General features: G+C 44.7%; 1 protein-coding gene across 1 annotated transcript in view; it reads right to left on the reverse strand.

Annotated features, from left to right (window-relative positions):
• Window positions 1-23,501, reverse strand: part of LOC149440805 (uncharacterized) — a 45,311-nt gene extending 21,810 nt beyond the window's left edge. The window contains exons 1-4 of the mRNA XM_089658025.1: window positions 23,309-23,501; window positions 15,799-15,850; window positions 13,261-13,448; window positions 6,509-6,670 (exon numbers count right to left, since the gene is read on the reverse strand). Coding sequence (XP_089514151.1) covers window positions 6,509-6,670; window positions 13,261-13,448; window positions 15,799-15,850; window positions 23,309-23,446 — 540 coding nt within the window. The 5' untranslated portion in view covers window positions 23,447-23,501. The remainder of the gene's footprint in view (window positions 1-6,508; window positions 6,671-13,260; window positions 13,449-15,798; window positions 15,851-23,308) is intronic.
• Window positions 23,502-26,876: the final 3,375 nt, after the last annotated feature.

Raw genomic sequence — 26,876 nt, forward strand, 5'->3', positions numbered from 1 at the left:
TAAAAATCATACAATGTGATTTCCTGAGTTTTTTTTTTTTAATTGTATCTCAAGAGTGGTAATGCACCTACAATGTAGATTTCAGACCCCTCCATGATTTCTAAGTGGGAGAACTTGCAAAATCACAGGGTGTTCAAATACTTCTGTTCCTCACTGTATGTGCTCCTGTATGCCGGCTGGCATCTCTCTCCTTCCAACACTCCTCTGCAGCTGGGCACGTGTCCGCCCGACTTCCTCCAGGCTCCGGCTTCCTGGACTCACCACTTCCTCTTGCTCCTACGGATCTGCCAGCCCAGCCGTATCCCCCTTTCACCGAGGTCTGCGGGAGACAGACCAGACAGCCTGGAGCCACAGCAGGTGAGTCCCCTCTGCCGTCCTCAATCTCGGTGCTTACTTGGCGGGACGCTGGAGTAGCTGGGTGTCGTGAGATCTCACCTCGATCTCCCGACCAGTGCCATGTCCAGGCTCCTCCCCCCTGTACTCTGCAGGGTTCTTTTTTCATATGTTTTGGCCATGCCCCTTGATTATGGCTTATTGGTCTGCGATTTTAGCTGAGATCAATCTCCGTTTGGATTTGTCACTACCTCTCTCACCAGAGTTGGTCCTGTTGGGTATTCATGAGGATGACCAATAGTTACACCAAGCTAAACTTCTCATATTTTACCTACTATTTTACATTAAAAAAGAGATATTGTTTAAATGAACTTCCCAGCCCCTTTGGAGTTATTGGCCTCGGAGGCACGGGTGGAAGCTGCTCTACCCATGTATTAACTCGCGTATATTAATCAGGGTTGTCCTTGGAAGTATGACAAAGTGTGGGCTCCAAGTCTGAGTAGTGTGTTCTTTCCTTCTCCCCACTGTGTCCCTCCCCCCCTACTCCCTAAACCCACATAGCTACTCACTACAGGTTTCATTTAAAACATATAGATCTGAAAGAAGCTATACTCTGACAGGTTGACATGAATGTATTGTATTTCACTGCCCTCCAGTTTGCTTCTATATGAAAGTCAGAGGCGGCTCTTTAATTAGGCAAATTAGGTGGTCGCCTAATGCCTCGTGCTCACAGGGGCCTAATTTTCCTAACGCAGTGTTGCTCAACTGGGTTTCCACTGCAATCTACCTTCCAGTCGCAAGCAGCTGACAGGTAGATCTCATGGACACAAGTGCAGGGAATACTATTGGCAGTAGTGCACTGTTCCCCACCAGCCCCTCCTCACCTCCTGTCCATCCTGGGTGCTTATATGTGATATCATCTGGGATGGACAGGATAGGAGAAGGGGAGGAGGGGCCTGCAGGGAACAGCATGCTACTGGTGGACTATTGAAATCTGCCTCTGAAGCCAGATAGAAGAAGAAAGAAGCCCATACAGTAGTGTGCTCAGCTGTGTCCCCCACACTGTGTCCAACAGTCTGTCCCATACAATGTGCCCTGTCCCATGTAATGTGCCCTGTCCCATGTAATGTGCCCTGTCCCAAGTAATGTGCCCTGTCCCAAGTAATGTGCCCTGTCCCAAGTAATGCGCCCTATCCTAAGCAATGCGCCTTGCGCTCTGTCCCATGTAATGTGCTCTGTGTACTGTTCCATGTAATGTGCTTTGTGCACTATCCCGTGTAATATGCCCTATACTCTGCCCCATGTAATGTGCCCTGTTCCAAGTAATTCACCTTGTGCCCTGTCCCCATGTAATGTGCCCTGCTCCCACATAATGTGCATTGTATCCACATAATGTACACTGTTTACCCTTCATGCAGTGTACCCTCCTGAGCCCCTGTACCCTGCCCTACTGCCCTCCCACACACTGTTTACCCCAATCACTGATGGGGGGCACAGTCTCTGATGGGGGTGCTGCTTTTGATCGAGTGCTGCTTTGAAGGAGTGCGAAGCAGTTAAACACAGCAGTTGAACTAAAGCAGGAGAACTTAAGCAGCAGGAAGACACAACAACAGCAAGAAACTACTGCACGCTGGATAGACTGCAAGCAATCACCCTGGGAAACATCTCTTACATGCCTGAGTCCCACTCCGTGTACCTTTATATAATACGTCCCCTCTTCTCCTTATCATATTACTATCCTCTGTTCCGAAATCTCATTTCTTTACCCATCTGCTCCACCCCAAAACTTGTACATCTCCCCATTATTGCTATCATCTCCCTACTACTGCTCTCATCACCTCCCCAAAATGCCTCTTCCACTCCTCCTCATTTTCCTCTCCTCCGTTCCCAAAATCCATTCACTATATCCCTCTTCTCCTCCCAAACATTTGTATATTGTGTCCTCACTACTTCCTTCGCCCCTCTACGGCACCCACCACCTCCTCCTATTACTCCACTCTCCCACTGACCCGAACACCTCCACTAGTAGTTTCTCACGCTCCTGCACATCCCGCTCCCATGCCACCTTTCTCAACCTTCTCCTCCTCCTAACTGCGGGGGACATCTCCCCAAATCCTGGCCCTCCACCACCTCCCTCACCCGCACAACACCATCCCGCCTCCACGTCCTGCCGCAACCCCCGTAACTTAGTATCTGTCCCCCTGCTCCCTAAAATCTCACCCCCGTTTTCATGTGCACTCCTGAACGCCCGATCGGTGTGCAACAAGCTTACCGCCATCCACGACCTCTTTGTTTCCCGCTCCCTCAACCTCCTAGCGATCACGGAAACCTGGATCTAGCCCACTGACTCTACCTCCCCTGCTGCACTCTCCTACGGAGGTCTCACCTGGACCCATTCACCCAGGCCTAACGGTCGTAAAGGTGGTGGGGTTGGTCTGCTCCTGTCACCACAGAGCACCTTCCGAGTCCTCCCAAACCCCCCTCCCTATCCTTCTCCTCCTTCAAGGCCCACTACGTCCGACTATTCTCCCCAACCCCCCTGAAGATTGCTGTGATATACTGGCCTCCTGGATCCATATCCCGCTTCCTGGATGACTTTTCCTCCTGGCTACCCTTCTTCCTCTCCTCTGAGCTACCCACCATCATCCTTGGGGATTTCAACATCCCTGTCAACCTCAACAACCCAGACACATCCCATCTCCTCCACTTAACCTCCTCCTTTGCACTTGCACAGTGCATACAATCCACCACCCACTCCAACGGTAATATCCTTGATCTCGTCTTCTCCAACTGCTGCGCTCCCCACAACCTCACTAACACCCCCTTCCCTCTCTCTGACCACAACCTGATTACCTTCTCTATCTCCTCCTCCAACGCCTACCTCTCCAAATGTCACACTACTACCAGCCGTAACCTCTGCAACCTTAACCCTGCCCCCCTCCACTCTGCAGCTGATCAACTCCACGACAGCATCCTCCCCCTGTCTTGCCCTGACTTGGCTATGACTGCCTACAACAACGCGCTGTCAACAGCCCTCGACTCACTAGTGCCTTTATTCACACGCAACATCAGACCCCAACCACTCCAGCCCTGGCAGACTGATCACACCAAAACCCTCAAACGACACAGTCGTGCCCTGGAGCTACTATGGCGCAAAACCAAATCCCAACAAGCCTTCACCCACTACAATTCTGCCTTCCACACCTACACCTCCTCCCTCCACGCAGCCAAACAAGCCTACTTCCTGACCCTCATCAAGGCCCTCTCCTCCAATCCTTGCCGACTCTTCTCCACCTTCAACTCTCTACTCTCGCCACCCCCACCTCCACCCAGCACCTCACTCATTGCCCTTGAGATTGCCAATCACTTCAAAAACAAGATTGACACAATTCGCAAGGACATCGCAGCAACTCACACACCCTCTCAACCCGTCCCCTCTCACACAGCTACCCCCTCATCCCCCCTCTCCCTCGACATAAGCCGCAGGGACTTCGTCGCTGCTCAAACTCCCTCCAATCCCGTTCCCCCTCACTCAACTACCCCCTCATCACCCCTCTTCCACGGCCCCACCACTGCTCTGACCTCCACTTCCACCCCACCATACATTCTTCATACTGAAGCCCCCCCAACACTCCGCATCTTTGACCTTACTACCATCGAGGAAGTCTCCAAGATCCTCTCTGATGCCCGCCTCACCACCTGCCCCCTCGACCCTATCCCCTCACAACTCCTACGACCTCCCTCCCCCTCCATCCTATGCCCCCTTACCCACATCTTTAATCTCTCCCTCTCCTCCAGCACTTTCCCCTCCCCTCTGAAACATGCACACATCACCCCCATACTTAAAAAGCCCTCCCTGGACCCCAATGACCCGAACAACCTCAGACCCATCTCCCTGCTCCCATTTACATCTAAACTCCTCGAGCGCCTAGTCTACACCCGCCTAAGCTCTCACCTCAACGACCACAACCTCCTCGATCCCCTACAGTCTGGCTTCCGTCCCCTACACTCCACCGAAACTGCCTTACTCAAACTCTCCAACGACCTGCTAATCGCCAAAGCTAATGGCCACTATTCAGTGCTCCTACTCCTTGAGCTCTCAGCGGCCTTCGACACAGTCGACAACTCCCTCCTCCTCAAAAAACTACACTCCCTCTGCCTCAGAGATTCTGTTCTCTCCTGGCTCTCATCCTACCTGTCACAACGCTCTTTCAGTGTTACCTATAATGCTACCACCTCCCCCTCACTCCCCATCTCTGTTGGGGTCCCTCAAGGCTCTGTCCTCGGGCCCCTTCTCTTCTCCATCTACACCTCCTCCCTTGGCCAACTCATACACTCTCACGGCTTCAACTACCACCTCTATGCCGACTACACACAAATCTATCTCTCAACCCCCCACCTCACCCCCTCGGTCTCCGCCCGAATCACACACCTACTGAGCGACATATCAGACTGGATGTCGCTCCACTTCCTTAAACTGAACCTCTCCAAAACCGAGTTTCTTGTCTTCCCCCCAGCCCGGACACCACCCCCCATTGACTTCTCCGTCACATCCAACAACGCCACCATCAAACCCGCCCCGCAGGCCAGAGTACTTGGTGTCATTCTGGTCTCCAACCTATCCTTCCAGCCCCAAGTCCAATCTTTAACAAACTCGTGCAGACTCCATCTCCGCAACATCGCCAAAATACGCACGTTCCTAACCCCACAAACCACTAAACAGCTCATCCACTCCCTCATTATATCACGACTCGACTACTGCAACTCCCTCCTCACTGGCCTGCCTCGCCGCTGGCTATCCCCACTTCAGTCGATCCTGAATACGGCTGCCAGACTCATTCACCTTTCCAACCGCTCCATCTCCGGCACCCCCCTCTGCCAATCCCTCCACTGGCTTCTGATTGCGCAATGGATCAAATTCAAAATCCTAACACTGACGTACAAAGCTGTCCACCATACTGCCCTGTACTACATCACTGACCTAATATCCAAGTACCGCCCAGCACGCACACTCCGCTCCTCACAAGACCTACTTCTCTCTAGTTCCCTGGTCTCCTCCTCCCATGCCCGCCTCCAGGACTTCTCCAGGGTGTCACCCATCCTCTGGAACTCCCTGCCCCAACCCATTAGATTATCACTTACTCTCCTCTGCTTTAGGTGCACCCTGAAAACCCATCTCTTCAGGGAAGTCTACCCCACCCCCTGCTAACCTGCCGACCTCCTCCACTCTTCCTACCACCCCATCCCCCACAGCTATCTCCTCCTGTACCACTATCCCCTCCCTCCTAGATTGTAAGCTCAAAAGAGCAGGGCCCTCGATCCCCTCATGTTTTGCATTGTATTGGTATTGTTTTGTCACATGTTTTGTCCCCCTTTGTAATGTACAGCGCTGAGCGAACCATTGGCGCTTTATAAATACTGTATATTAAAAAAATAATAATAATTTGGACCCAGAATGGAGCATCTCTGCAGAAAAAGAAAGCACGAGTTTCACAAATTAAATTTGTACAATTTAATATTCTTTTATTTAATGATATTTCTAAAAATAATTGTTATTATCAACAACTCGCTGATCATATCAATATTTCGTGAGCTGTAGATGTGAACATTATTTCAGGGATTCCCCAAGATCTCCAACTTTTCGCCAGGGTTCCTCAAAGGTATAAAGATTGAGACACACTGGCCTAACTTATTACCCCAGTTTTAAAGGACAGGGGACCTTAACGCTGCTGTGCTAAGGCAGCATTAAGAGCCCATTCACACTCCCCTCTTGGGTAACCCTTCTGGAGCTCTGCTCCCCAACCAATGAGAGTGACATTGCATCCGCACACATCACCCCTCCCATCCACAGGACAGTATCATCAGTGCTGGGCCTACAAGGAGGGGCGCTCAACAGGACAGCGTTATCAGTGCTGCAGATGAGTGGAGTCACAGTAGTGTGGTGGTTGGCATCTCATATCTCAGCCTGTGGTTGGTATGTACTGTATTTGCTTACAGCACACCTAAATATTTAGCCCAACTCCTGAACCGCCAATGGTTGCCTTACCCATCCCCCAGTTAATTTTTAGCACTTGAATTATTTTTCCCATTATGGGTATGAGTGGGGCCTCATGTCTAAGTTTTGCCAAAGGCCTCACAAAGCCTAGATCCACCCCTGGGAAAGTAGATAAGATACCTTGCTGCAGCGGTAGGAAAGGACTGGATATGGAGTGAAGGTCTCGGGTGTTTTTTCAATAGATCCCAACAGTGTGGAAACATTTATCAAAGCTGACTTGCCACAGCTTAAAGGCTTTCCTGGATTCTCTTCTGCTGCCTTTTTCAAAAATGGCAAAAAGGCCTGCAAACAAAACACAAAATAGATATGTTTTAGCATATTGTACAAGTATAATCATAGAAGTTACAGTGAGAAGGGACTAAAGCAGAGATCAGCAACCAGTAGATTCTGGCCAGGTGACTGGTAGATTGCGGCTTGGGCTTGCTGACCCACCATTCCAGAGCATCAAACAGAGTGCAATACAGAGAAACTTCTTGTAAAGTTGGAGCTGTAGTAGGGAGCAAGAGCCATTGGTGCACTTTCTAAAAGTGCACCAAAACTCCTGGAGTTTTGGTGTGGTTTTAGAAAGTGCACCATGTCTGTAGCATATGCAGCAATAGAAGTATATGTAAAAGCGCACCTAACCAAGGAAAGTCACAGATGCACTGCACCCACGGTGCAGGTAAACCGTAGCACATTAGTGTGAAAGCAACCTTATAGGGGAACAGAAAGGATTCATTTACATTTGCAATTTGGGGGGTGGTAAAACCCCATAGTTAGGATATTTTTGACCAACCCTGCCCCAGCTGCAGTGACCAGGGGTGTACACATGTCACAGCTGCAGCAGGAGTTATATGCCCTGTCATGGTTTGTGGGTGTAGCATGACCCATTCAAGTAAAAAAATCTGCTCTGCAAGTGCCCTGCAACCTTGTGCAGTACAGCAAACAAAGTGTTAAAGCAGGCAGCGTTGTCTTGCATTCTCACCACCTGCTTTAACCCCTTGGACCCCGCACAAGCATGCAGTTGCATTGACACTTGCAGAGTGGCCCCATTTACTTGAATGTGTAGTGATTGGCAGGTAGTAGCACCCACCAAAAGCAACAGGGGGTTTAATTCCTGATGTGGCATGTGTACACCTTTGGGTGCTGCCTCAGCAGCTAAAGAGGTTAGGGATTGAGGGCAGTAAAACACCAGACTCAACAGCAGGATTTTAAGACCAACCCCCCCCCCACGTGTGACTGAGCTCTAAGGGTGCCATTGCTGAATGCAACTAAGGGCTCATTCACAAGTGCAGCAGGCACTGCTGCTCCTCTGAAAAGCGATCTGAGTGTGTTTTACAAATGGTGAGGAAGTGATATGTTGCCTCCTCACCACCTGATTTAGTCTCATGATTGCCATGAAATGCACGTGACTGAGACACAGTAGTTCTGCAATTAAAGTTTTAAACCGGGTGTGAGGAGGCAACACTGTGCCCAGTGATCTTTGATTTCTCCCATGTTGATCAGATAGAACTCCACCTCTTCAAGGTTGCCTACCCCTGGACTGAAGGAACCAAAAATCCCTCCAACCAAATCGGTGGAGCCACTTTTTATAAAAGAAGGTATTCATGTGTCTTATTCCAAAATTAGAATGATTATTCCTCATTTTATTCTCCTATTGTTCACTTTATTTTCTTGATCATTACCATTCAAGTGACAATTCAACTTCAAAACTGTTTTTTTCTACATACAGTATGTTTAGTGTTCGATATGAGAAATCAACATGACGTGGTTTCTTTAATGTGGCTTTATGAGATAAAAGGCAAATTACAGAGCTGAAATGCAGCGGGTTACACAGCAGCACTGGTGAAATTCTAACTTACTTCACTTGTTTGTTCAGACAGAGAGGCAGTGTTCTCAGTAAGGGCTCGTCCACAATTGCGGTTGGGGGTGGTGGTAAAAACACGTGGTTGAGTAGCATTTTCACCATCCCCCGACTGCCCTACCTTAAGTTGCAAAGACAGTGGACAGGGGTGTGCTTATGCTTAGGTCATGATGCTTTGCATCCCTGTGCAGCAAAATTGGTCCCCCTGTTGTTCTTGGCAGGCAGTAGAGCCCACTAAACACAGCCGTTCACCTTACTGTGGCCACAACTGTCCCACAACTGCATGTAATGCATATGGTTGTGGTGCGGTAGTGCATGATTTAGGGGTTAAAACAGATGGTGAGGAGGTGACCTAATGTCTTTTCTCCACCTGTCAAATGCCCTCTAAAAAAGAGATCCACTGTGGATTGCTCTGTAGAACGTCACTGTAAACTAGTCCTAAGTTAATTCTTTACACAAGCAATGCAGTGTAGACTTACAGGCTGCTTCTTGCAAAAGGAGCTCTTCCTTAGAGAGGAAATCACTGCTGTAGGGAACTCTGAGTCCTCAAGAGTAGAAGGTCCAGCTAGCAGTATGAGGCAACTAAACAAGCTCTTGGGCAAGAGGGCCCTGTATGGAGAATATGTGTTCTCCCTACTTGTTAGGTAACTTGTCCTAAGCTCCATCATGTGGGCTCTGTCCCTGACCTATTCCCACACTCCTGGTAACCCAATACTGCAGATGGATGTCCAAATCTCACTGGAATTTGGCATCCAATGGAAGACACTGGCTTCCCCAAGATGGCTGCCTGGAGCTCATGAGAGGGGACAAATTTAGTCCCCTTTGAGTTCCTGCCAGCCCAAAGAATTCTGCTGCAATTATCACGACAGAATTATTGGCAATTGTGACAAAATATGGTCAATAAGCTTGTCCCCTAAAAAGGTGGAGGAACGTCCTTTGGGCAACAAACGTGCATTGGACAGCCCATTAAAGTGAATCGGCTGCCCTGTGTGTGACATTCATGTAAATCATGTTTTAAAAATTGCATACATTCTCACCACGAGAGGTATGACTGCGGCCTAATGGGGAAACACAGCAATAAAAACCTTTCCCCGCCTTATTAAAAACTAGAAAACCTTTAACTGGATTTCCATTACAGTATAAAGGAATAAAGCGTGAATATATATTTGGTTATTTACCGTATCCGTAATGTTTCCTTTGCTTACCTTGACATTCTTGAGTAAATACATTTTTTTGCAGATTATTATTATTATACAGTGTTTATAAAGTGCCAAAAGTTTGCTCAGCGCTGTACATTACAAAGGGGGACAGAACATGTGACAGAACAACAACAATACAATGCAAAACATGAGGGGATCGAGGGCCCTGCTCTTTCGAGCTTACAATCTAGGAGGGAGGGGATGGTGGCACAGGAGGAGATAGCTGTGGGGGATGGGGTGGTAGGAAGAGTGGAGGAGGTCGGCAAGTTAGCAGGGGGTGGGGTAGGCTTCCCTGAAGAGGTGGGTTTTCAGGGTGCGTCTAAAGGAGAGGAGAGTAGGTGATAATCTAATGGGTTGGGGCAGGGAGTTCCAGAGGATGGGTGACACCCTGGAGAAGTCCTGGAGGCGGGCATGGGAGGAGGAGACCAGGGAACTAGAGAGAAGGAGGTCTTGTGAGGAGCGGAATGTGCGTGTTGGGTGGTACTTGGATATTAGGTCAGTGATGTAGTTCGGGGCAGTATGGTGGACGGCTTTGTACGTCAGTGTTAGGATTTTGAATTTGATCCGTTGCGCAATCGGAAGCCAGTGGAGGGATTGGCAGAGGGGGGTGGCGGAAATGGAGCGGTTGGACAGGTGAATGAGTCTGGCATCCGTATTCAGGATCGACTGAAGCAGGGATAGCCAGCGGCGAGGCAGGCCAGTAAGGAGGGAATTGCAGTAGTCGAGTCGTGATACGATGAGGGAATGGATGAGCTGTTTAGTGGTTTCTGGGGTTAGGAACGTGAGTATTTTGGCGATGTTGCGGAGGTGGAGTCTGCACGAGCTTGTTAAAGATTAGACTTGGGGCTGGAAGGATAGGTTGGAGTCCAGAATGACACCAAGTACTCTGGCCTGCGGGGCGGGTTTGATGGTGGCGTTGTTGGATGTGATGGAGAAGTAATGGGGGGTGGTGTCCGGGCTGGGGGGAAGACAAGAAACTCGGTTTTGGAGAGGTTCAGTTTAAGGAAGTGGAGCGACATCCAGTCTGATATGTCGCTCAGTAGGTGTGTGATTCGGGCGGAGACTGAGGTGGTGAGGTGGGGGGTTGAGAGATAGATTTGTGTGTCGTCGGCATATAGGTGGTAGTTGAAGCCGTGAGAGTGTATGAGTTGGCCAAGGGAGAAGTTGTAGATGGAGAAGAGAAGGGGCCCAAGGACGGAACCTTGAGGGACCCCAACAGAGAGGGGGAGTGAGGGGGAGGTGGTAGCATTATAGGTAACGCTGAAAGAGCGTTGTGACAGGTAGGATGAGAGCCAGGAGAGAGCAGAATCTCTGAGGCCAAGGGAGTGTAGTTTTTTCAGGATGCAAAACTATTTTAATGAAGAAGAACCTGATTAAAAAATCCAGTAATGTCTATATAGAAGGTTCCATCACAAGATTTCTCATATGACCCTGTAACAGGATGTGTACAAAGAACAGTAGTTCTATTTGTAGTAAGTATGAAATTTTTTTTGGAAAGCTGTCATATAATAACTGATTTGCCTTCACACTTTAGCATTACACAAGTAATATAATTTTTTCATCATTAGCTGCCTTTAAAATCTATCAGTCCCGTTAAATTATGGGAAAAAATGTCCTTCCTACCACATCAAATCCATTCACATGAAGGAGTGCCCATATAATCAGTTCAACTCTATAAATAAATGTCCAACCAATAGTTCATGCAAACATCTAGAGTCCAAAGATGAAAAAGTGTTCCAACCACCATTGTGTCACTAATCAGATCATAAAAAACACCCAGTGTCAATCCCCATCAGGAAACAGCTCACAGTTAGAATTGATCCCCTAGGTATGGAAGGTCTATCATTGGTTTATACTCCACTGTACAACGCCTATCTTAACCCATCTGTACTGTAAATAATTCTCTTGAGATAGAGACCCCAACAATATAAAAAAAGTAAAATACTGTAAAACAGCTTTATTAAATAGTAAAATATTAATCCTACATATGTGAAGATCAAAATATCATAGCTACATAAAAATCCACCAGACAAACTTTGACAACACAGCCCTGACACAGTTGTTTCCTAGCATGACGACGTCAGCAGACCTGTCCAAGTTTCTCCAGAGTGACTTCCTCAGGGCTGGATGGGAAATCACCGTCATCGCGCTTTCATGGGATTACTACCCGATAGCACCATGCACATAGGGAGGGCTTACTGGAATTGCATCTCTCTTAAAGTGCACTTGTGTACTACTAGTAATTATTACTAATTTGTAAGTATTACTAATAATTAAAGCAAATCTTCACCTTCAGGAGGGATTTCCCCCCTCTCCACCCCTTCTCCCCTCTGCTGCCAGAACAGGGTTGTCTTTTTTTTTTTATTTGATTTTGTTTTTCATTTAAAAAGTACAGTATCACAGGGACAGAAAGTGGAGGAAATATTCCAGAATGAAGACTCAGACAGACAAGTGTAATTATCTCTAGTTTATCCTAACCTAAAAAAAAAAAAATGGGCTGAAGTGGTACTTCAAGTTTAATCGTGATCTTCAGATATAAAAAGTATGCTTCTAATGGACAATCAAATATGTACAAACTTTAGGTAAAGCCCAACTCTAGTTAAAGTAAAAACCCTCCTTTGCAGTGGAGTGGCTCCTGCATTACAAGGGTTAAAGGCTTGTTTATGTCTATGGAGTGGGGTAAGCACTTTTTCTTACCTGATCTTGGGCTCCCAAGCAGACAGTGCTCCCCCGTGCTTTGGCACTGGACAATTTATTAGTGTCTTCATTCCCAAAGCAGGGCTATGGGTCCTGCATTGGTCTTGATGACATCAGAGGGTATCAGACTGCTGCTGGAGCACAGGGGAGAACAGGCTGCAGAGATTGCAGAGGAGCCAGCATGTGTGGAGGAATGAGTAACTAAAACTGTACTTCCATGTCACCTAGGCATACACAAGTATTTAGGCCTTGCAGGGCTGTTTTATATTTTTCTTGGAGTTCAGCTTTAGGTCTCATTTACACTTCCACCCATGCATTTTAGATTTTTTTTTTAAAAACCAAACTAAAATACCAGGATTGGATGCACACGGGCTAAACGTTTAGTTTGCAAGAGGCCCAATCTAATTTTATGCTACCCAGATCACTATGTTCTGCATTTAGCTCCTCCCATTATTTTAGAGAGACACAAGGATTTGTAATATGTGCTTTATTTTTTATTTAGGCTATGTTCACATCTATGCAGGTATGACGGAATACATGCATGTTCTTGTGCGTCGCATTTAAGGCAGCTCTTTCATCTCAATGGACTGCCCTAAACGTGATTAACACACTAAAGAAGTGCATGACAATTTTTTAAAAACTGCGCCCACTAAAGCCCATGGTACTTTGTTAACATGCATTTTGGCATGTGTGAATGTACCTGCACAAGCTAGTTGCATGGGGGGCCAATAAGAATAATGGCACCACTGGGCATTTGCAAAAGGACTGCACATTTTTGTGAGCTACAGGAAAGGGCGCGATTTTTAACGCATTCCCGCAATACACAAATATGAATCTAGCCTTAAATGCAATCCCACTGCAATCAACATACCATTAAGACTGAGGCACACAAGCATGTCATTGTACCCTCATTTTGCAGAAACTGAAGAAGACATGAGAAAAGGCAGTGAAAAAGGGAAGTTTTATATACCAGTTCTTGTCTTTGTTACATAAGTAATAATTGACTTATATAGACTTTTGAAGACCTGGTCCCTCCTTGGGAAATAACTATGTGTTCACATTTTAACAATGTGTTCTGTATCTACGCTTTATACACTTTATTATACATATTTATTGGATAATTCCATTTTTACCCTTGTTATTAGTAATGGTCCCACCACATTTGTGTTGTAAACATTCAACATATCATCTGCATTTGCTGACTCCAGTGAACTTCCAGTCATAATACCCGCATTATTCACGAGTACATTGAGTCCAGCTCCATTTAGGTGTTTTTCTACTTCCTTTCTGGCTTCTTGAATACTCTGGGAGTTTGTGGCCTCTACAAAAAAAATATTTAAAATTTAAGAATCCAAAATGAATACTCACTGCAAACAATCCATATCACAAAGTATGTTTCTTGAAGACAATATAAACTAAGCTTCAGTTTAAAATCCTAAAGTGATATTTTTTTTTTATAACAAACATGTTATACTTGCCTGCTCTGTGTAATGGTCTTGCTTGCACAGAGCAGCCCCGATCCTCCTCATCTCGGTTCCCTCATTCTTCTTCTTTGATTTTCCTTGTTACCACAGTTAAAAACAATCATCTAATTGATACTATAAAGCAGAACTAAACCCTCCAATCCTTTGTAGCCAAGGAAGCAGCCATTATTAAGCTGGTCATACATGAGTCATTTTGTTTTTGTTCAATCAGCAGGTTGAACAAAAGAAAATTACTCTGTTACCCCATCCACACACTGGATGTGAATGGGGGAATCCCTCCTGCTGAGCCTTTGTATTCCATTTGAGATAACATTTTCCAGTAACCTGATTAGCCACAAGTTTTTCAATAGATTGACTTGTGTACAACCAGCCAGCCCATACATGGTTCGAAATTCAGACAGTCCCTGCTAAAACGGTTTCATTTCTATCCATATATGGCCAGCTTTAGACTCTGTTTGATCTGTAGTTTCCATGGTACTGCACACAAGACACAAGCCATTTGATGGCTTGACAGTTCAGTTGACAGCACCAGAAGCTGTCAAAGTTATCATGCACAGCATGCCTTGAATGTAACTGTTTTGGGAAACTGTTAAATCCATGCATTTAGTTTTGCTTTACCTTTTAGAAATTCAAACAAAATTCTACTGGTATGGTCAAATTTAGGCAATTGTCAACCCCATGTTATCTGTAAACGGATGCAATAATGATGTCATTCTTACTGTTGGACCTGACATATCAGTAAGAGGGTTTTAGTCGGTGATAGAACCCACAAAAGCCATGCTGTCCCCATAGATGTGATCAGATTGCATTTCTTTAGAATGAATGCACTTCAATGTCCCTTTTATTCCAATGGAAAGCTACTTGGACTTTTGGTTACATATCTTGAACTTGTAGGCAGGTGAATCTAGGAAAGGGTCAACTTTAAGAGTTGCTCCTCCTTCTGGTGGAGTACTTCCGGGAAGCACTCTTTAAGATGGGTGGAGCAAGGTCTCAAGGTCTTCCCAAGAGAAGGCTTAGGAAAGAGATCTGCTTAGGGTGCTTGTGCTCTCATCAGAGTGGCTGCTCTGAGAGCCCAGTTTTGGAATTATCTGAGGAAAAATAATTGTTACCCTGACTCTTACCCCCTTGGGAATGTAGTGCACCATAACAGGGGATTGAATCGAGAAAGTAAAAGAAGGTCTGGACACTTTGTGGAATGAGTCACAAGACACCACCTGACTAACGCAAGAAAATGTAATTCAAGCCAGTATTTGCACCATGGATTTGCCATTATCTGGACTGTTATGTTTCTTTGATAATTTCAAGCAAGTACAGTATTTTATTTAAAACCATGTGTCTCCTTGTGAATATCTAGAGAAGTTTGGCAGCCAATGCCTGGGGAATGGAGTGAGAGGCATGTTGATAAGGGAATTCCTCCCGAGGAGCTTTGTTTTCCAGGAGGGAGGGGAATGGGGGAGAGCTGTCTCTGCTGGGAGAACACAGTGATTATTGCCAGCAGCTAGTAGCCGGCAATAATCTCTTGAAAACTCTGACAAGCTGGTTGTACCCAAGTTGTACAACAATCAGCTTGGGTACAATCAGTCTTCCCATAGGTGGTTTGAATCTCAGTCAGTTCCTGCTGAACCAGCTGAGATTCGAGCCATCTATGGCCAGCTTAACAGTATAAAAGCCAGGAGGATGGGAAGTTTAGGCCTCAAGCCACCATCCATGCACAGGATGGTATTTGGTTGGGGCAGAGAAATTCAGGGTGCTCTGGAACCTGTATATAAAGGCTGGTGTCCAGCTGTCTGTGAGGGTCTAAAGAAAAATATCCAGCACCGCCTTACAAACTTGCTTGAGGCCTACATGTGATTACATACTACATTAGGAATTATGTAAAGTACTTTGCCAGTATTTTGTTTTTGACTGTTGGTTTTAGTCCAATACAAGCAGTTCTTTCATTGACCACCCAAAAGGAAAAAGCAAACAGCTCTATATCGTATAATATTTCCTGTACTTGTAATTGTCTGGAGAAAATTAGACACAATGAATGCCAGCAAAGGCTCAAACTTTATCTTATCAAACACCCCATATTTAATGGACAAAAACTTAAAACACACCCTTGATCTGACTTAGCTGCTAAGATATTTAGCTAAAGATTATACAATGTATTGTAATTTTAATTTAGTTTGTAGTTGGAACACTTACCCAATTTAATCACCACAACACCTGGGTTTTGGGCAGCAAGATCATTAAGTTTCTGTAAAAATATATTAAAAAATTCTGTTAAAAAATATAAATCGATTTTATGGACAAAACAGAAGATTGTAAAACTGACATGAGATGCTGTTAGTCATGTTACATTCATTAATGTGACAGGCAATATACTCTGGCTTAAAGGATAAATTCACCTTTGTAACAAAAAATAATACATACTCTTATTTTAGCAGGTAATAAAATGTGCATTAATCACAGGTCTGCAAAAAATTTTTTTTCAAGAGCTGATTTGGTTATTCCACATAATCCTTATAATTTTTGGTGCGTTGAATCCGAAAAAGACCTCCATTTTTTCATAGGACATCAGGTTTCCTGACAATTTAGGTAACTATGTTAAATAAGGAAATACCTCAAAATAAATGGAAATAGACTTATAAAATTATAGTTTTATTACAATTTTTTCATGAAAATCCTTTTTTGAACTGAAATGAGCTCACCTACACACACTAAACTCGATTCTTCTTCCCTGTGAGGCTCTTCTTGGTGCATTTGCACTTGTGAGTAGCATCTGGAATGTCTCTCTGAAGCATCCAACAGTAGTCTGCCATCATTGTTATGCTCCATTTTCCCTGGTATCTCCTTTCCATCTCTTTAATGTCTTGGTGGAATCGTTCGCCTTGTTCCTCACTCACAGCTCCCAAATTTTCAGGAAAGTAGTCAAGGTGGGACTGGAGGAAATGCACTTTCAAACTCATCAGGCAACCTAAAGCTTGAAATGCTTTCAGCATTCGTCCAACGATCTTTTTGTAGTGAGGATCTTTGTTATTGCCTAAAAATTTTTGTACGACTTCTTTAAATGCAATCCACCCTTGTTTTTGAGGATCCGTCATGGTATTGACAAACTCTTGATCAACTATAAGCCTGATCCGACGAACACACTTTCCTTCAATTTTGCCTCCGACAGGCCTGGAAACTTGGTGACCAAGTATTTGAAGCATTCTCTCTTGGAAATGATTTTACGAATTGCTTCATCAATCCCAATTTTATGTGGAGAGGTGGTAGAAGAACTTTATGGGAAGGTACCAAAGTTTCTCGGAGGACATTTTTTTCACCGGCTGTTAGCACCCTCGGCTGCCAACTCTTCTTGGTCCAGTGATTTTGTCAGTCTCAACTGTCCCATAGACACAGAAAACAAGGGTATTTGGTATACCCAGCTTGTTGCCCGAGCAGCATGCACAAGACCTTCAAGTCCCCACACACTTGCCAACCATGGTCTTCATATTTAAGTTTACGAAGAACCAATTCCAAGTTCTCGTAGGTTTCCTTCAAGTGTACGGAATGACCTACAGGTTTGGAAGTGTAAAAACCACCGTTGTGGAGTAAAACTGCTTTGAGACTTCTTTTTGAAGAATCTATAAAAAGGACGCCATTGCTCTGAATCATATTGGATTTCAAATTGACCCATCAGACCTTCGACATCGATGCAATAAATTAACTTGTCTTCCTGGGCGAAGAAAGGAACGAACTCCTTTTCACGATGTCTGAACCATGAAGATGACACTCCTGGCAACAATAAATTCCTTCTTTTCAGCCTTGATCCGAGTAACTCAGCGGCATCTTTAGGAAGATTCAAGTCTCTTACCAAATCATTCCTCTTCTCCTGAGAAAACAATTTTGGTCTAGTATTATCTTCAAAGTCAGAACTTGATTCGTCATCTGGTTCAAGTATGACTTCACCTTCATCGGAGCTAGGTATCTCTTCCGAGGTAGCAGGGGGCTTGGGTACTGGCATATCTGTGCCATGGGGGATGGGACAAATTGCTGAGTGAAGATTGGGGTATTAAATGGAATGCTTCCATTTGGAATTAAACCCTTTCACATTGCATGAACAAAAGTAACAGTCATCACTATGGTTCTTTTGCTCTCGCCATACCATAGGAATCCCATAACGGAAAGATTTTTTCTGACCCTTGAACCAGTTTCGGAGGTCCTCAACACCCCGTTTGCACACTTTATGAGGCGCCCAAACTTTATCTTGATCTCCATTTTCTAGTCCAAAGTATGCAAAGTATACTTTTTTCACAAAGTCTGTAATATTCTGCTGTTGCTTCAACACTGTATATTCGCCACAGATGAAACAAACTGTCTGGCGAATTAATACACTTTTGCGGAGCCATAACATAACGGTTGAAGAATGACGAGCAACCATGAACTGCGATGAAAAAGTGTGAACAGCCTAGAACCAAGAACCTGATGATGATTCGTGCACAAGTGTGGACTGCAGGAGAGCAGCTTTGTGTCTGTACACAAGACGTCACAGTGCTGGCCACGCCCCCTGCACTGACCGGAGCTGCTGCTATCTGCCCTCCCACTGGATTCTTCAGGAAAGATTAACCCCTTCTACCATTAGAAGCACAGACTCAGGGCTGAGGCTTACACATACAGCATGCTGCTGAGTATCCCAGTAGTCAGACATGTCACTCAGAGCAGCACTTGTATTGACACCCTTTGCAGGGGGGGGGGGGAGGGGCAGAGATTGTTTACCTGCAAATAACAACAAAGGGCCAGAAGAGAAGTAGGGAAAATGAGGAAATATAATTTTTTTTCCCTAAAACTTGCTTAGCTTATGTATATATTGCTCACCATCAGATTTACAGTGCTATATTTTTTTTTACACAACTCGGACAACCCCTTTAAGGTTTTTTTTTAGCATTTTATATCTTAAATGCACTTATGTGAATTAATAGTAATTTGGACTTTAAATTTGGTTAAAAACCCATAATATAAAAAAAATACCAAAAATTAAAAATATTTGATAAATTTGAAGACAATTTTGCATTCTGTGGCAAATCATGACGTCTAGGAGTTTTTTCAATATTTTATTTTTTTTAAGCACACCAAAATACATGGAAATTAGATGAAAATAATCAAACCGCTTTTTAGTCGCAGACCTGTGTTATTTTTTTACTAGGAGCCTGAAAAGCATTGCACCCACAATTGGCAGATCGCTGCAATGCAGGACTCTTGCAGACTGTCAGTGTAATGTGTATGTTCATATCTCATACGAGCAGGCAGTTACACAAAGACAGGAAGAAACAGTAAATCCTATGATTCTATAGATCCTATGCTGCCAAATGTATGTGGTAAGTTGGATGTTATTGAGAGTTTTTGGGAAACCTCTTTCATTAAACAGGAAATACATCTCATGCCATTTTACCTACATCCATATTTGTTTGTTATTCAACTTAGTTGGGCCTATGATACTTGCACCCTTAAACTGTGATTTGCCTATTAATCCGCTGGGGATCTGCACCTTGGGGTGGTATGTCCTTCTTGTATACTCCTGCATCCACCCCCAAGACTTTTTTAACCATCTACTTTTTACATATGTCCTGATCAGGCAAGCGTGCTTCTATCTTAAACATACAAGTAATATAATATAGTGTTCTTTTTTTTACTTCTATATTTAGATATGTGTTATTCTCTACAGTTTACGGCAGCACCAACCCAACCAGTCCTGAGGAAGGTCTCAAAACGCTCTGACAATTTGAGGATGGAGATGCTGGTGGCATTACCCAGAGAATCTAATTATGTTACAACTATCAAATTATACAATGATGTGTTTGGTATATGATTTGTAGGCATGCCTATTCCAGACTCCATCTCAGGGTTGGGTGTTTGCTATCTCAGACATATAATTTAGATGGTGTATTAATTTTATACAATTTTCTGCTTTTAACTATATGGAAATAAAAATGTGTGATTTTATGAAGTTGCCTTGTGTTATGCTGATAAAATCCTCCTTTATTTCTTGGGAAACATTAGTTTCAAAGTAGTATGTACAAACAATAAACCACCTAGAGAGCTAAATAGCATCCTGGTAATTCATTGGGAACTACAAGCCAACAGCTGGGCTCTTTTAAAATGGTGACAGCAAGTATGGGGAGAAGATCCTCAACCTGCTGTCACAAGGAGTGCAGGGATTGGTGAGCGGCTGCAAAAACGGGAACATGTTACATGTTCCATCCTAAAAATGGGTGGAATATGTAACATGTTCCCAAAGGTGAACTTGTCCTTGAAAAAATAAAAAAGGCATAGTTTGTATATGGTCTTAGTTAAACAGGTTCCTATAGCAATTTGACAGGAATTTGACGTCAACTTGGCAGTACTTCCATCATTCCGGTTGGGCGTCATATGGCGTCCTTCTGGAATGAGCCTCGTTTGGCAATCAGGCAAGCATGATCTGTCACCAGCTGTTTCCACCGGACACAGGCGATGACTGATCAGTGTACTGGCCCACTGCCGGTACCATGTGATCGCTGTGACCAATCACAGCAGATCAGATAACAATTGTAAACAATGAATAGCTTTGATTCATGCCATTCATTGTTACAATTATGTTGCTAGCTATGATTGGTCACAGTGATCATATGGTACAGACAGGGACAATCACAACCCATCTGTACAATGTGATTAGCTGTGGCTAATCACAACAAACAAAATTGAATGATGTCATTCAGTAAAATGCTTGCTTAAAGCAGTGAAATTCACTGCTATAAGCAATCTTAATGTGTAAAAAAAATCCTGATAACTTTCCCAGAGTAGCACAATGTTACTATGGTAATATTATATTACTCTGGTCACAATGTGTTAAAAAAATATTAAATTTTTTTTGTACTGTCACCAGTCAGTGTCCCTGATCACCGCCACACCAATTATATGATGATGCTGTACTGTACTGGAGACAGTATGTGAAAAAAAAATTGTGAATTTTTTTTTTTTCATTTTCCAAAAACTGATGACAAAAAATTAAAAACAAATTGCTTAATACCTTGGACTGTCTACTTTCCAAAAATGGGTAATTTGGGGGATATCTGTACTTTACTGACATTTTCTGGCCTCAAGAAATTAGATAAGTCACCAGTACATCAGGATTGATTGATTTTCAGATATACAGGTATACCATAGTTTATAGACTCTATCACTTTCTAACAGACTAAATAATAAATACTGATTTGAGTTATTTTCACCAAAGAAATGTAGCAGAGCACATGTTGGCCTAAATTTATGAAGAACAGTTATTTATTTGCACAATTTTATAACAGAATCTAAGAAAAACGCTTTTTTTCCCCCGAAATTGTTGGTCTTTTTTTTTCATTTATTTAGCAAAAAATTAAAAACCCAGTGGTGATTAAATACCACCAAAAGAAAGCTCTATTTGTGTGAAAACAAATGATACAAATTTTGTTTGTGGACAGTGACCACACAATTGTCATTCAAAGTGCGACAGCTGAAAATTGGCCTGGGTAGGAAGTGGGTAAAAGTGCCCAGTATTGAAGTGGTTAAAAATTATAATATCCCAACTGCTAATTAGACACCTTTGCAGAAAAACTGCATATGCAGATAAGATGTGCCTGTACATAAAAACAAATCATACAGCTTTGACCAAATTGAGTACTGCCCTTACTACAGGTGTAGCCAGGGCTGAAACTAGGGCAGGGGGGCATGTGCCCCGGGAACTGCCCGAGCTGGGAGACAAATTGAGAGAGTTGGAATGGATGACTGCAACTGCCAGTTGACACTAGCTGGGATATGGAAGGTTGGATCAAACTGGATTGATTCTGTCACTGTGTGTGTCGCAGATTCACGGAGTTGACTGAGCTGCACCTGCATTCAGAGACCCGTCAAACTCACACCATTGGGTGATGCAGGTCCCACAAATGATTTTGTAGCAGATATGCAATCACCCCTTTCATGTTTTTGTTGCTTGAGTTACGGTCAGTGAAAAGTCAGTGTCGCAGCTATCCTAGCAATTAGTGATTTGTTTTCTGAGCATCTGAATCTTTTTAGTGTTTTAAACCAGCTAAATAATTGCTATTATTATTATCTACTCATGTTATCCAAATGTAAAGTTCAAAACAGCAGATGACTGCACTACTAGAGAAGATAAAAATTCCTTTATTTGTATAAAACAAAAAAATACAAGTACAGGTCTCTACAGACGCACACAGCCCGGCTCAGGAGCATGCCCACACGGGTGCCCCCTCAACACATGGCTTGCTGAATGAGCATTCAGAGAAGGAGGAGAATCAGAGAGTGTAGGTGGGGGACCCCTGAAAAGTAGGTAAGGGACTAACCTTGGGCACCAGTTCACAAAAAGAACATTGGGGAACTGGAGAAAGTACAGAGAAGGGCAACCAAACTGGTAAGAGGCATGGAGGAGATCAGCCATGAGGAAAGATTAGAGGAACTGAATTTATTCTCACTTGAGAAGAGGAGATTAAGGGGGGATATAATCAACATGTATAACTACATCATTGGTTCATATAGTGAAATCGGTGTAAAGTTATTCACCCTGAGGTCATCACAGAGGACAAGGGGGCACTCTTTACGCCTGGAGGAGAAGAGATTTAATTAATGTGGAATAGACTCCCTCAAGAGTTGGTTCTGGCCAGCTCAGTAGATTGCTTTATAAAAGGACTAGATTATTTCCTAGATACACAGAATATAACTGGATACTAACATTTATAGGTAAAATTGATCCAGGGAATATCAGATTGCCTCTCAGGGGATCAGGCGGAATTTTTTCCCCTGCAGGAGCAAATTGGATCATGCTTTGCTGGGTTTTTTGCCTTCCTCTGGATCAACTGTGGGTGTAGGATTATAACTTTTTTTTTTTTCGGTTGAACTGGATGGACTGCTGTCTTTTTTCAGCCAGACTAACTATGTACTGTAACTATGTGACTTCTCTGTGTAATACCATTACACACAGCAAGTAGACATACTTTTTTTTTTATTGAAAATAAAAAAATTAATTTTACAATCACTTTAAATAAACCAAACAAAGCTACATAATACAAAATTTATCAGGAGAAAATACACCAATAAATACTCAGAACTGTTCTTAGATTGTAAGATCCAAGGAGCAGGGCTCTCCTAACCCTCTTGTATTGAACTGTATTGTTACTGTATTGTCTCCCTTCATATTGTAAAGCACTGAGCAAACTGTTGGCGCTATATAAATCCTGAATAATAATAATAACTGCACAAAATTGCCAAAAAGTTTACATACTGGCATATAAGAATGTCAAATATCTGTGGCTACAAAAGCTAAAATAGAAATTACAACCAAATACCTGTATAACTATATACAACAGATAAATCAAAAGCATCTGAAAAAATCTTTGTCTCAGCTGGAATGCAGTCAGATTCTTGATTTTAATTTTCCAAGCTGTGTTGAAAAATAAAAGATAGAAGCTGATTTTTACATAATTACATAAGTTTAGAAAGCTAACTCTTCTAATTCAACATTTTCCCTGAGCAGCAGTATGAGCAGCAGGACCAGTTGAGAAAGAACTTGCCTCATACTCTTACTACCAATTTCTACCAATCCCCTTTGTGTCTAATATGTCACTAAGATTTATCACTTTAATGATATTACATTCTAATTACATATTTCAAAATTCAACGCAGACACTTGTAAGAATAGAAAGTATTTTACCTGATTCTGAGGGGAATCAGGATCTCGACAAGTTGCAAAGATTTGTACAGGAGGGCTTGGCTGTTGCAGTAGCTGACATACAAGTTCCAGTCCAATTCCTCTGTTGCATCCCGTAATTAAGATTCTCTGTGGTGCCATGCTAGGAGTCTACTGAATGCTGTAGAAAGAAGACTTCTAAAGTCCTGGTGAGTCTGTGTTTTTATTCAAACATTTGGCCCCACCTAGTCACAGTGATTCAGCATGTTTCTGTAGTTATACAAATATACAGGGGCAACACTAAACTGGTTTTGTCAAATGACAAAAATGTTATGTTACAGTGATTTGCCAAAATTAAATTGAATAGATTTTGTTGCATATTATTCAATTTAGATATTTAAATATAGCTGTAATTAAAATGACATAGTTTCAGGTCTAGCTTTTAAAATTGTAAAATGAACAGGTCAGAACTTTCTCTTGCACTGAAATTTGATCTATTGTGGGGATACATAGCTTAAGGCCGGGGTCCTCAAACTACGGCCCGCGGGCCACATGCGGCCCGCCGAGGCCATTTATCCGGCCTGCCGGCAGGGGCGTATTTTCTGAGAGGAAGGGACACTAAGTACAGGGGGCTGCTGTACCTTACCTGGCTCCGGTCCCAGTCCCATGACGATCCAGTCCAGGAAGCGCTGCTCCTTCATTCACTCCGGCCAGTCCCTTACTCCTGCCGCTTGGCTCCACCTCCTCACCGGTGATTGGGCGCCAGAACTGTAGCTCAGGAAAGGCACACAGGCAGCCAATCACCTGCGAGGAGGCGGAGTCGAGCGGCCCCGCGAACATCGAGTGCGGGAGAGTGCCGGAGTGAAGGACAGCTGACAGGTAAGTGTGCCATGCTGATGGTGCTGCTGCAACACCATGCTGGAACAGGGTTCAGCAAGTTAAGTGTCATTGGTGTCAGTGGGAGGAATAGTGACCCATCATTGGTGTCACTGATACTAATGATGGGGCATTATTCCTCCCACTGACACCAACGATGGGGCACTATTCCTCCCCCCACTGACACCAACGATGGGGCACTATTCCCCCCCCCCACTGACACCAACGATGGGGTACTATTCCTCCCCCCCTGTCAGGAATGGACTTGCCAATAATGGTGGGACTCACCTGCCTTGTGGGCTGCAGTACCAGGGCTGGCCAGCGGGTGCTCTCAGCAATCAGAGACTCAACCCTGCAGTCAGCCAAACACCTGAAGCTGATTACAGAGGTGTATTTAAGGGATGGCCAGACCTGCAGTCTGGGCCTTGGTGTGTGTTTTTCCATGGGCCCCTGTATCTTGTTACCTGCATTCCTGTTCCTGCCTGACTGACTTGTTGCCGACCCTGCTTGATCCTGACCTCTGCTGACTTCTCCTGTTTGATCCCTGGCTTGTGACCCCAACCATTCTCTGCCTGACCCCCTGTACCTACCTGCCCGTTAGTTGCTGTACCCGGCTCGTGACCTGACTACTCTCTGCCTGCTCCTCCTGTTCCTACCTGCCCGATTGTTATTGACCCGGCCTGCCTGACTACGCTTGCATTGTATGTATTGTTATCTGTGGGTGGTTTGGTTTGGTTTGTTTGCACTGTGTTTATGTTTTAGTATTGCACTGCGTTTTGTATTGTTAGTATTAATAAATTATATTGTTTATAACATATCTGAAGCCGCCTGCGTTTCCCTGCGTCAGTTCACATACCTCTGGTCATACCCGGAGCCCTGACACCCCCACTGACACCAACGATGGGGCACTATTCCTCCCCCCACTGACACCAACGATGGGGCACTATTCCTCCCCCACTGACACCCACGATGGGGCACTATTCCACCCCCCACTGACACCAACGATGGGGCACTATTCCTCCCCCCAATGATGGGGCACTATTCCTCCCCCCCACTGGCACCAACGATGGGGCACTATTCCACCCCCCACTGACACCAACGATGGGGCACTATTCCTCCCCCCCACTGACACCAACGATGGGGCACTATTCCCACTTACACCAATGATGGGACGCTATTCCTCCCACTGACACCAATGATGGGACACTATTCCTCCCACTGACATCAATGATGGGACACTATTCCTTCCACTGACACCAATGTTGGGGCACTATTCCCCCCCCCACACTGACACCAACAATGGGGCACTTCCCCCCCCCACTGACACCAACGATGGGGCACTATTCCTCCCCCTGACACCAATGATGGGGCACGATTCTTCCCACTGGACACCAATGATGGGGCACTATTCCTCCCACTGTCACCAATGATGGGGCACTATTCCTCCCACTGACACCAATGATAAGGCACTATTCCCCCCACTGACGCCAATGATGGGGCACTATTCCGCTCCATAAAAACACACTTGGGGGGAAATGTCTGCATCTTATGGAGCGGCCGGCCCAGTATTCCCACCGCCGTTGTATGTCTGCAGTCTCTGGTCATCTCATGTACTGTGTCCGCAGTCTCTGGTCATCCCCCTGTACTGTGTCCGCAGTCTCTGGTCATCCCATGTACTATGCTCGCAGTCTCTGGTCATCTCCTGTACTGTGTCCGCAATCTCTGGTCATCTCCTGTACTGTGTCCGCAGTCTCTGGTCATCCCATGTACTGTGCCCGCAGTCTCTGGTCATCTCCTGTACTGTGCCCGCAGTCCCTTGTCATCGCCTGTACTGTGCCCGCAGTCTCTGGTCATCGCCTGTACTGTGTCCGCAGTCTCTGGTCATCGCCTGTACTGTGTCCGCAGTCTCTGGTCATCGCCTGTACTGTGTCCGCAGTCTCTGGTCATCGCCTGTACTGTGTCCGCAGTCTCTGGTCATCGCCTGTACTGTGTCCGCAGTCTCTGGTCATCGCCTGTACTGTGTCCGCAGTCTCTGGTCATCTCCTGTACTGTGTCCGCAGTCTCTGGTCATCTCATGTACTGTGTCCGCAGTCTCTGGTCATCTCCTGTACTGTGTCCGCAGTCTCTGGTCATCTCATGTACTGTGTCCGCAGTCTCTGGTCATCTCCTGTACTGTGTCCGCAGTCTCTGGTCATCTCCTGTCGTATGTCTGCAGTCTCTGGTCATCTCCTGTCGTATGTCCGCAGTCTCTGGTCATCTCCTGTCGTATGTCCGCAGTCTCTGGTCATCTCCTGTACTATGTCCGCAGTCTCTGGTCATCTCCTGTACTATGTCCGCAGTCTCTGGTCATCTCATGTACTATGTCCGCAGTCTCTGGTCATCTCATGTACTATGTCCGCAGTCTCTGGTCATCTCCTGTACGGTGTCCGCATTTGTTCATAGTTTTTTTTTTTTTTAAATATAGTCCGGCCCTCCAACCGTCTGAGGGACAGTGAACTGGCCCCCTGTTTAAAAAGTTTGAGGACCCCTGACTTAAGGCATTCACAGCTATGATCCCCAAGCGGTAGACTGCAAAACATACATTTGCAGTTTTTTTTCAGTTCAATATTTTTATTGGAAAGTTAACAAAAGACATCTAGAATATCACAACATGCTCCAGCGCAGTGCAGTACAATGGCATCGATATTGTATGTGACAAAAGGCAGAACAGGACACC

Source organism: Staurois parvus, unplaced genomic scaffold (genome assembly GCF_062004578.1).
Source record: "Staurois parvus isolate SC_StPar_1 unplaced genomic scaffold, SC_StPar_1.0 ptg001051l, whole genome shotgun sequence".
NCBI lineage: Eukaryota > Metazoa > Chordata > Amphibia > Anura > Ranidae > Staurois > Staurois parvus.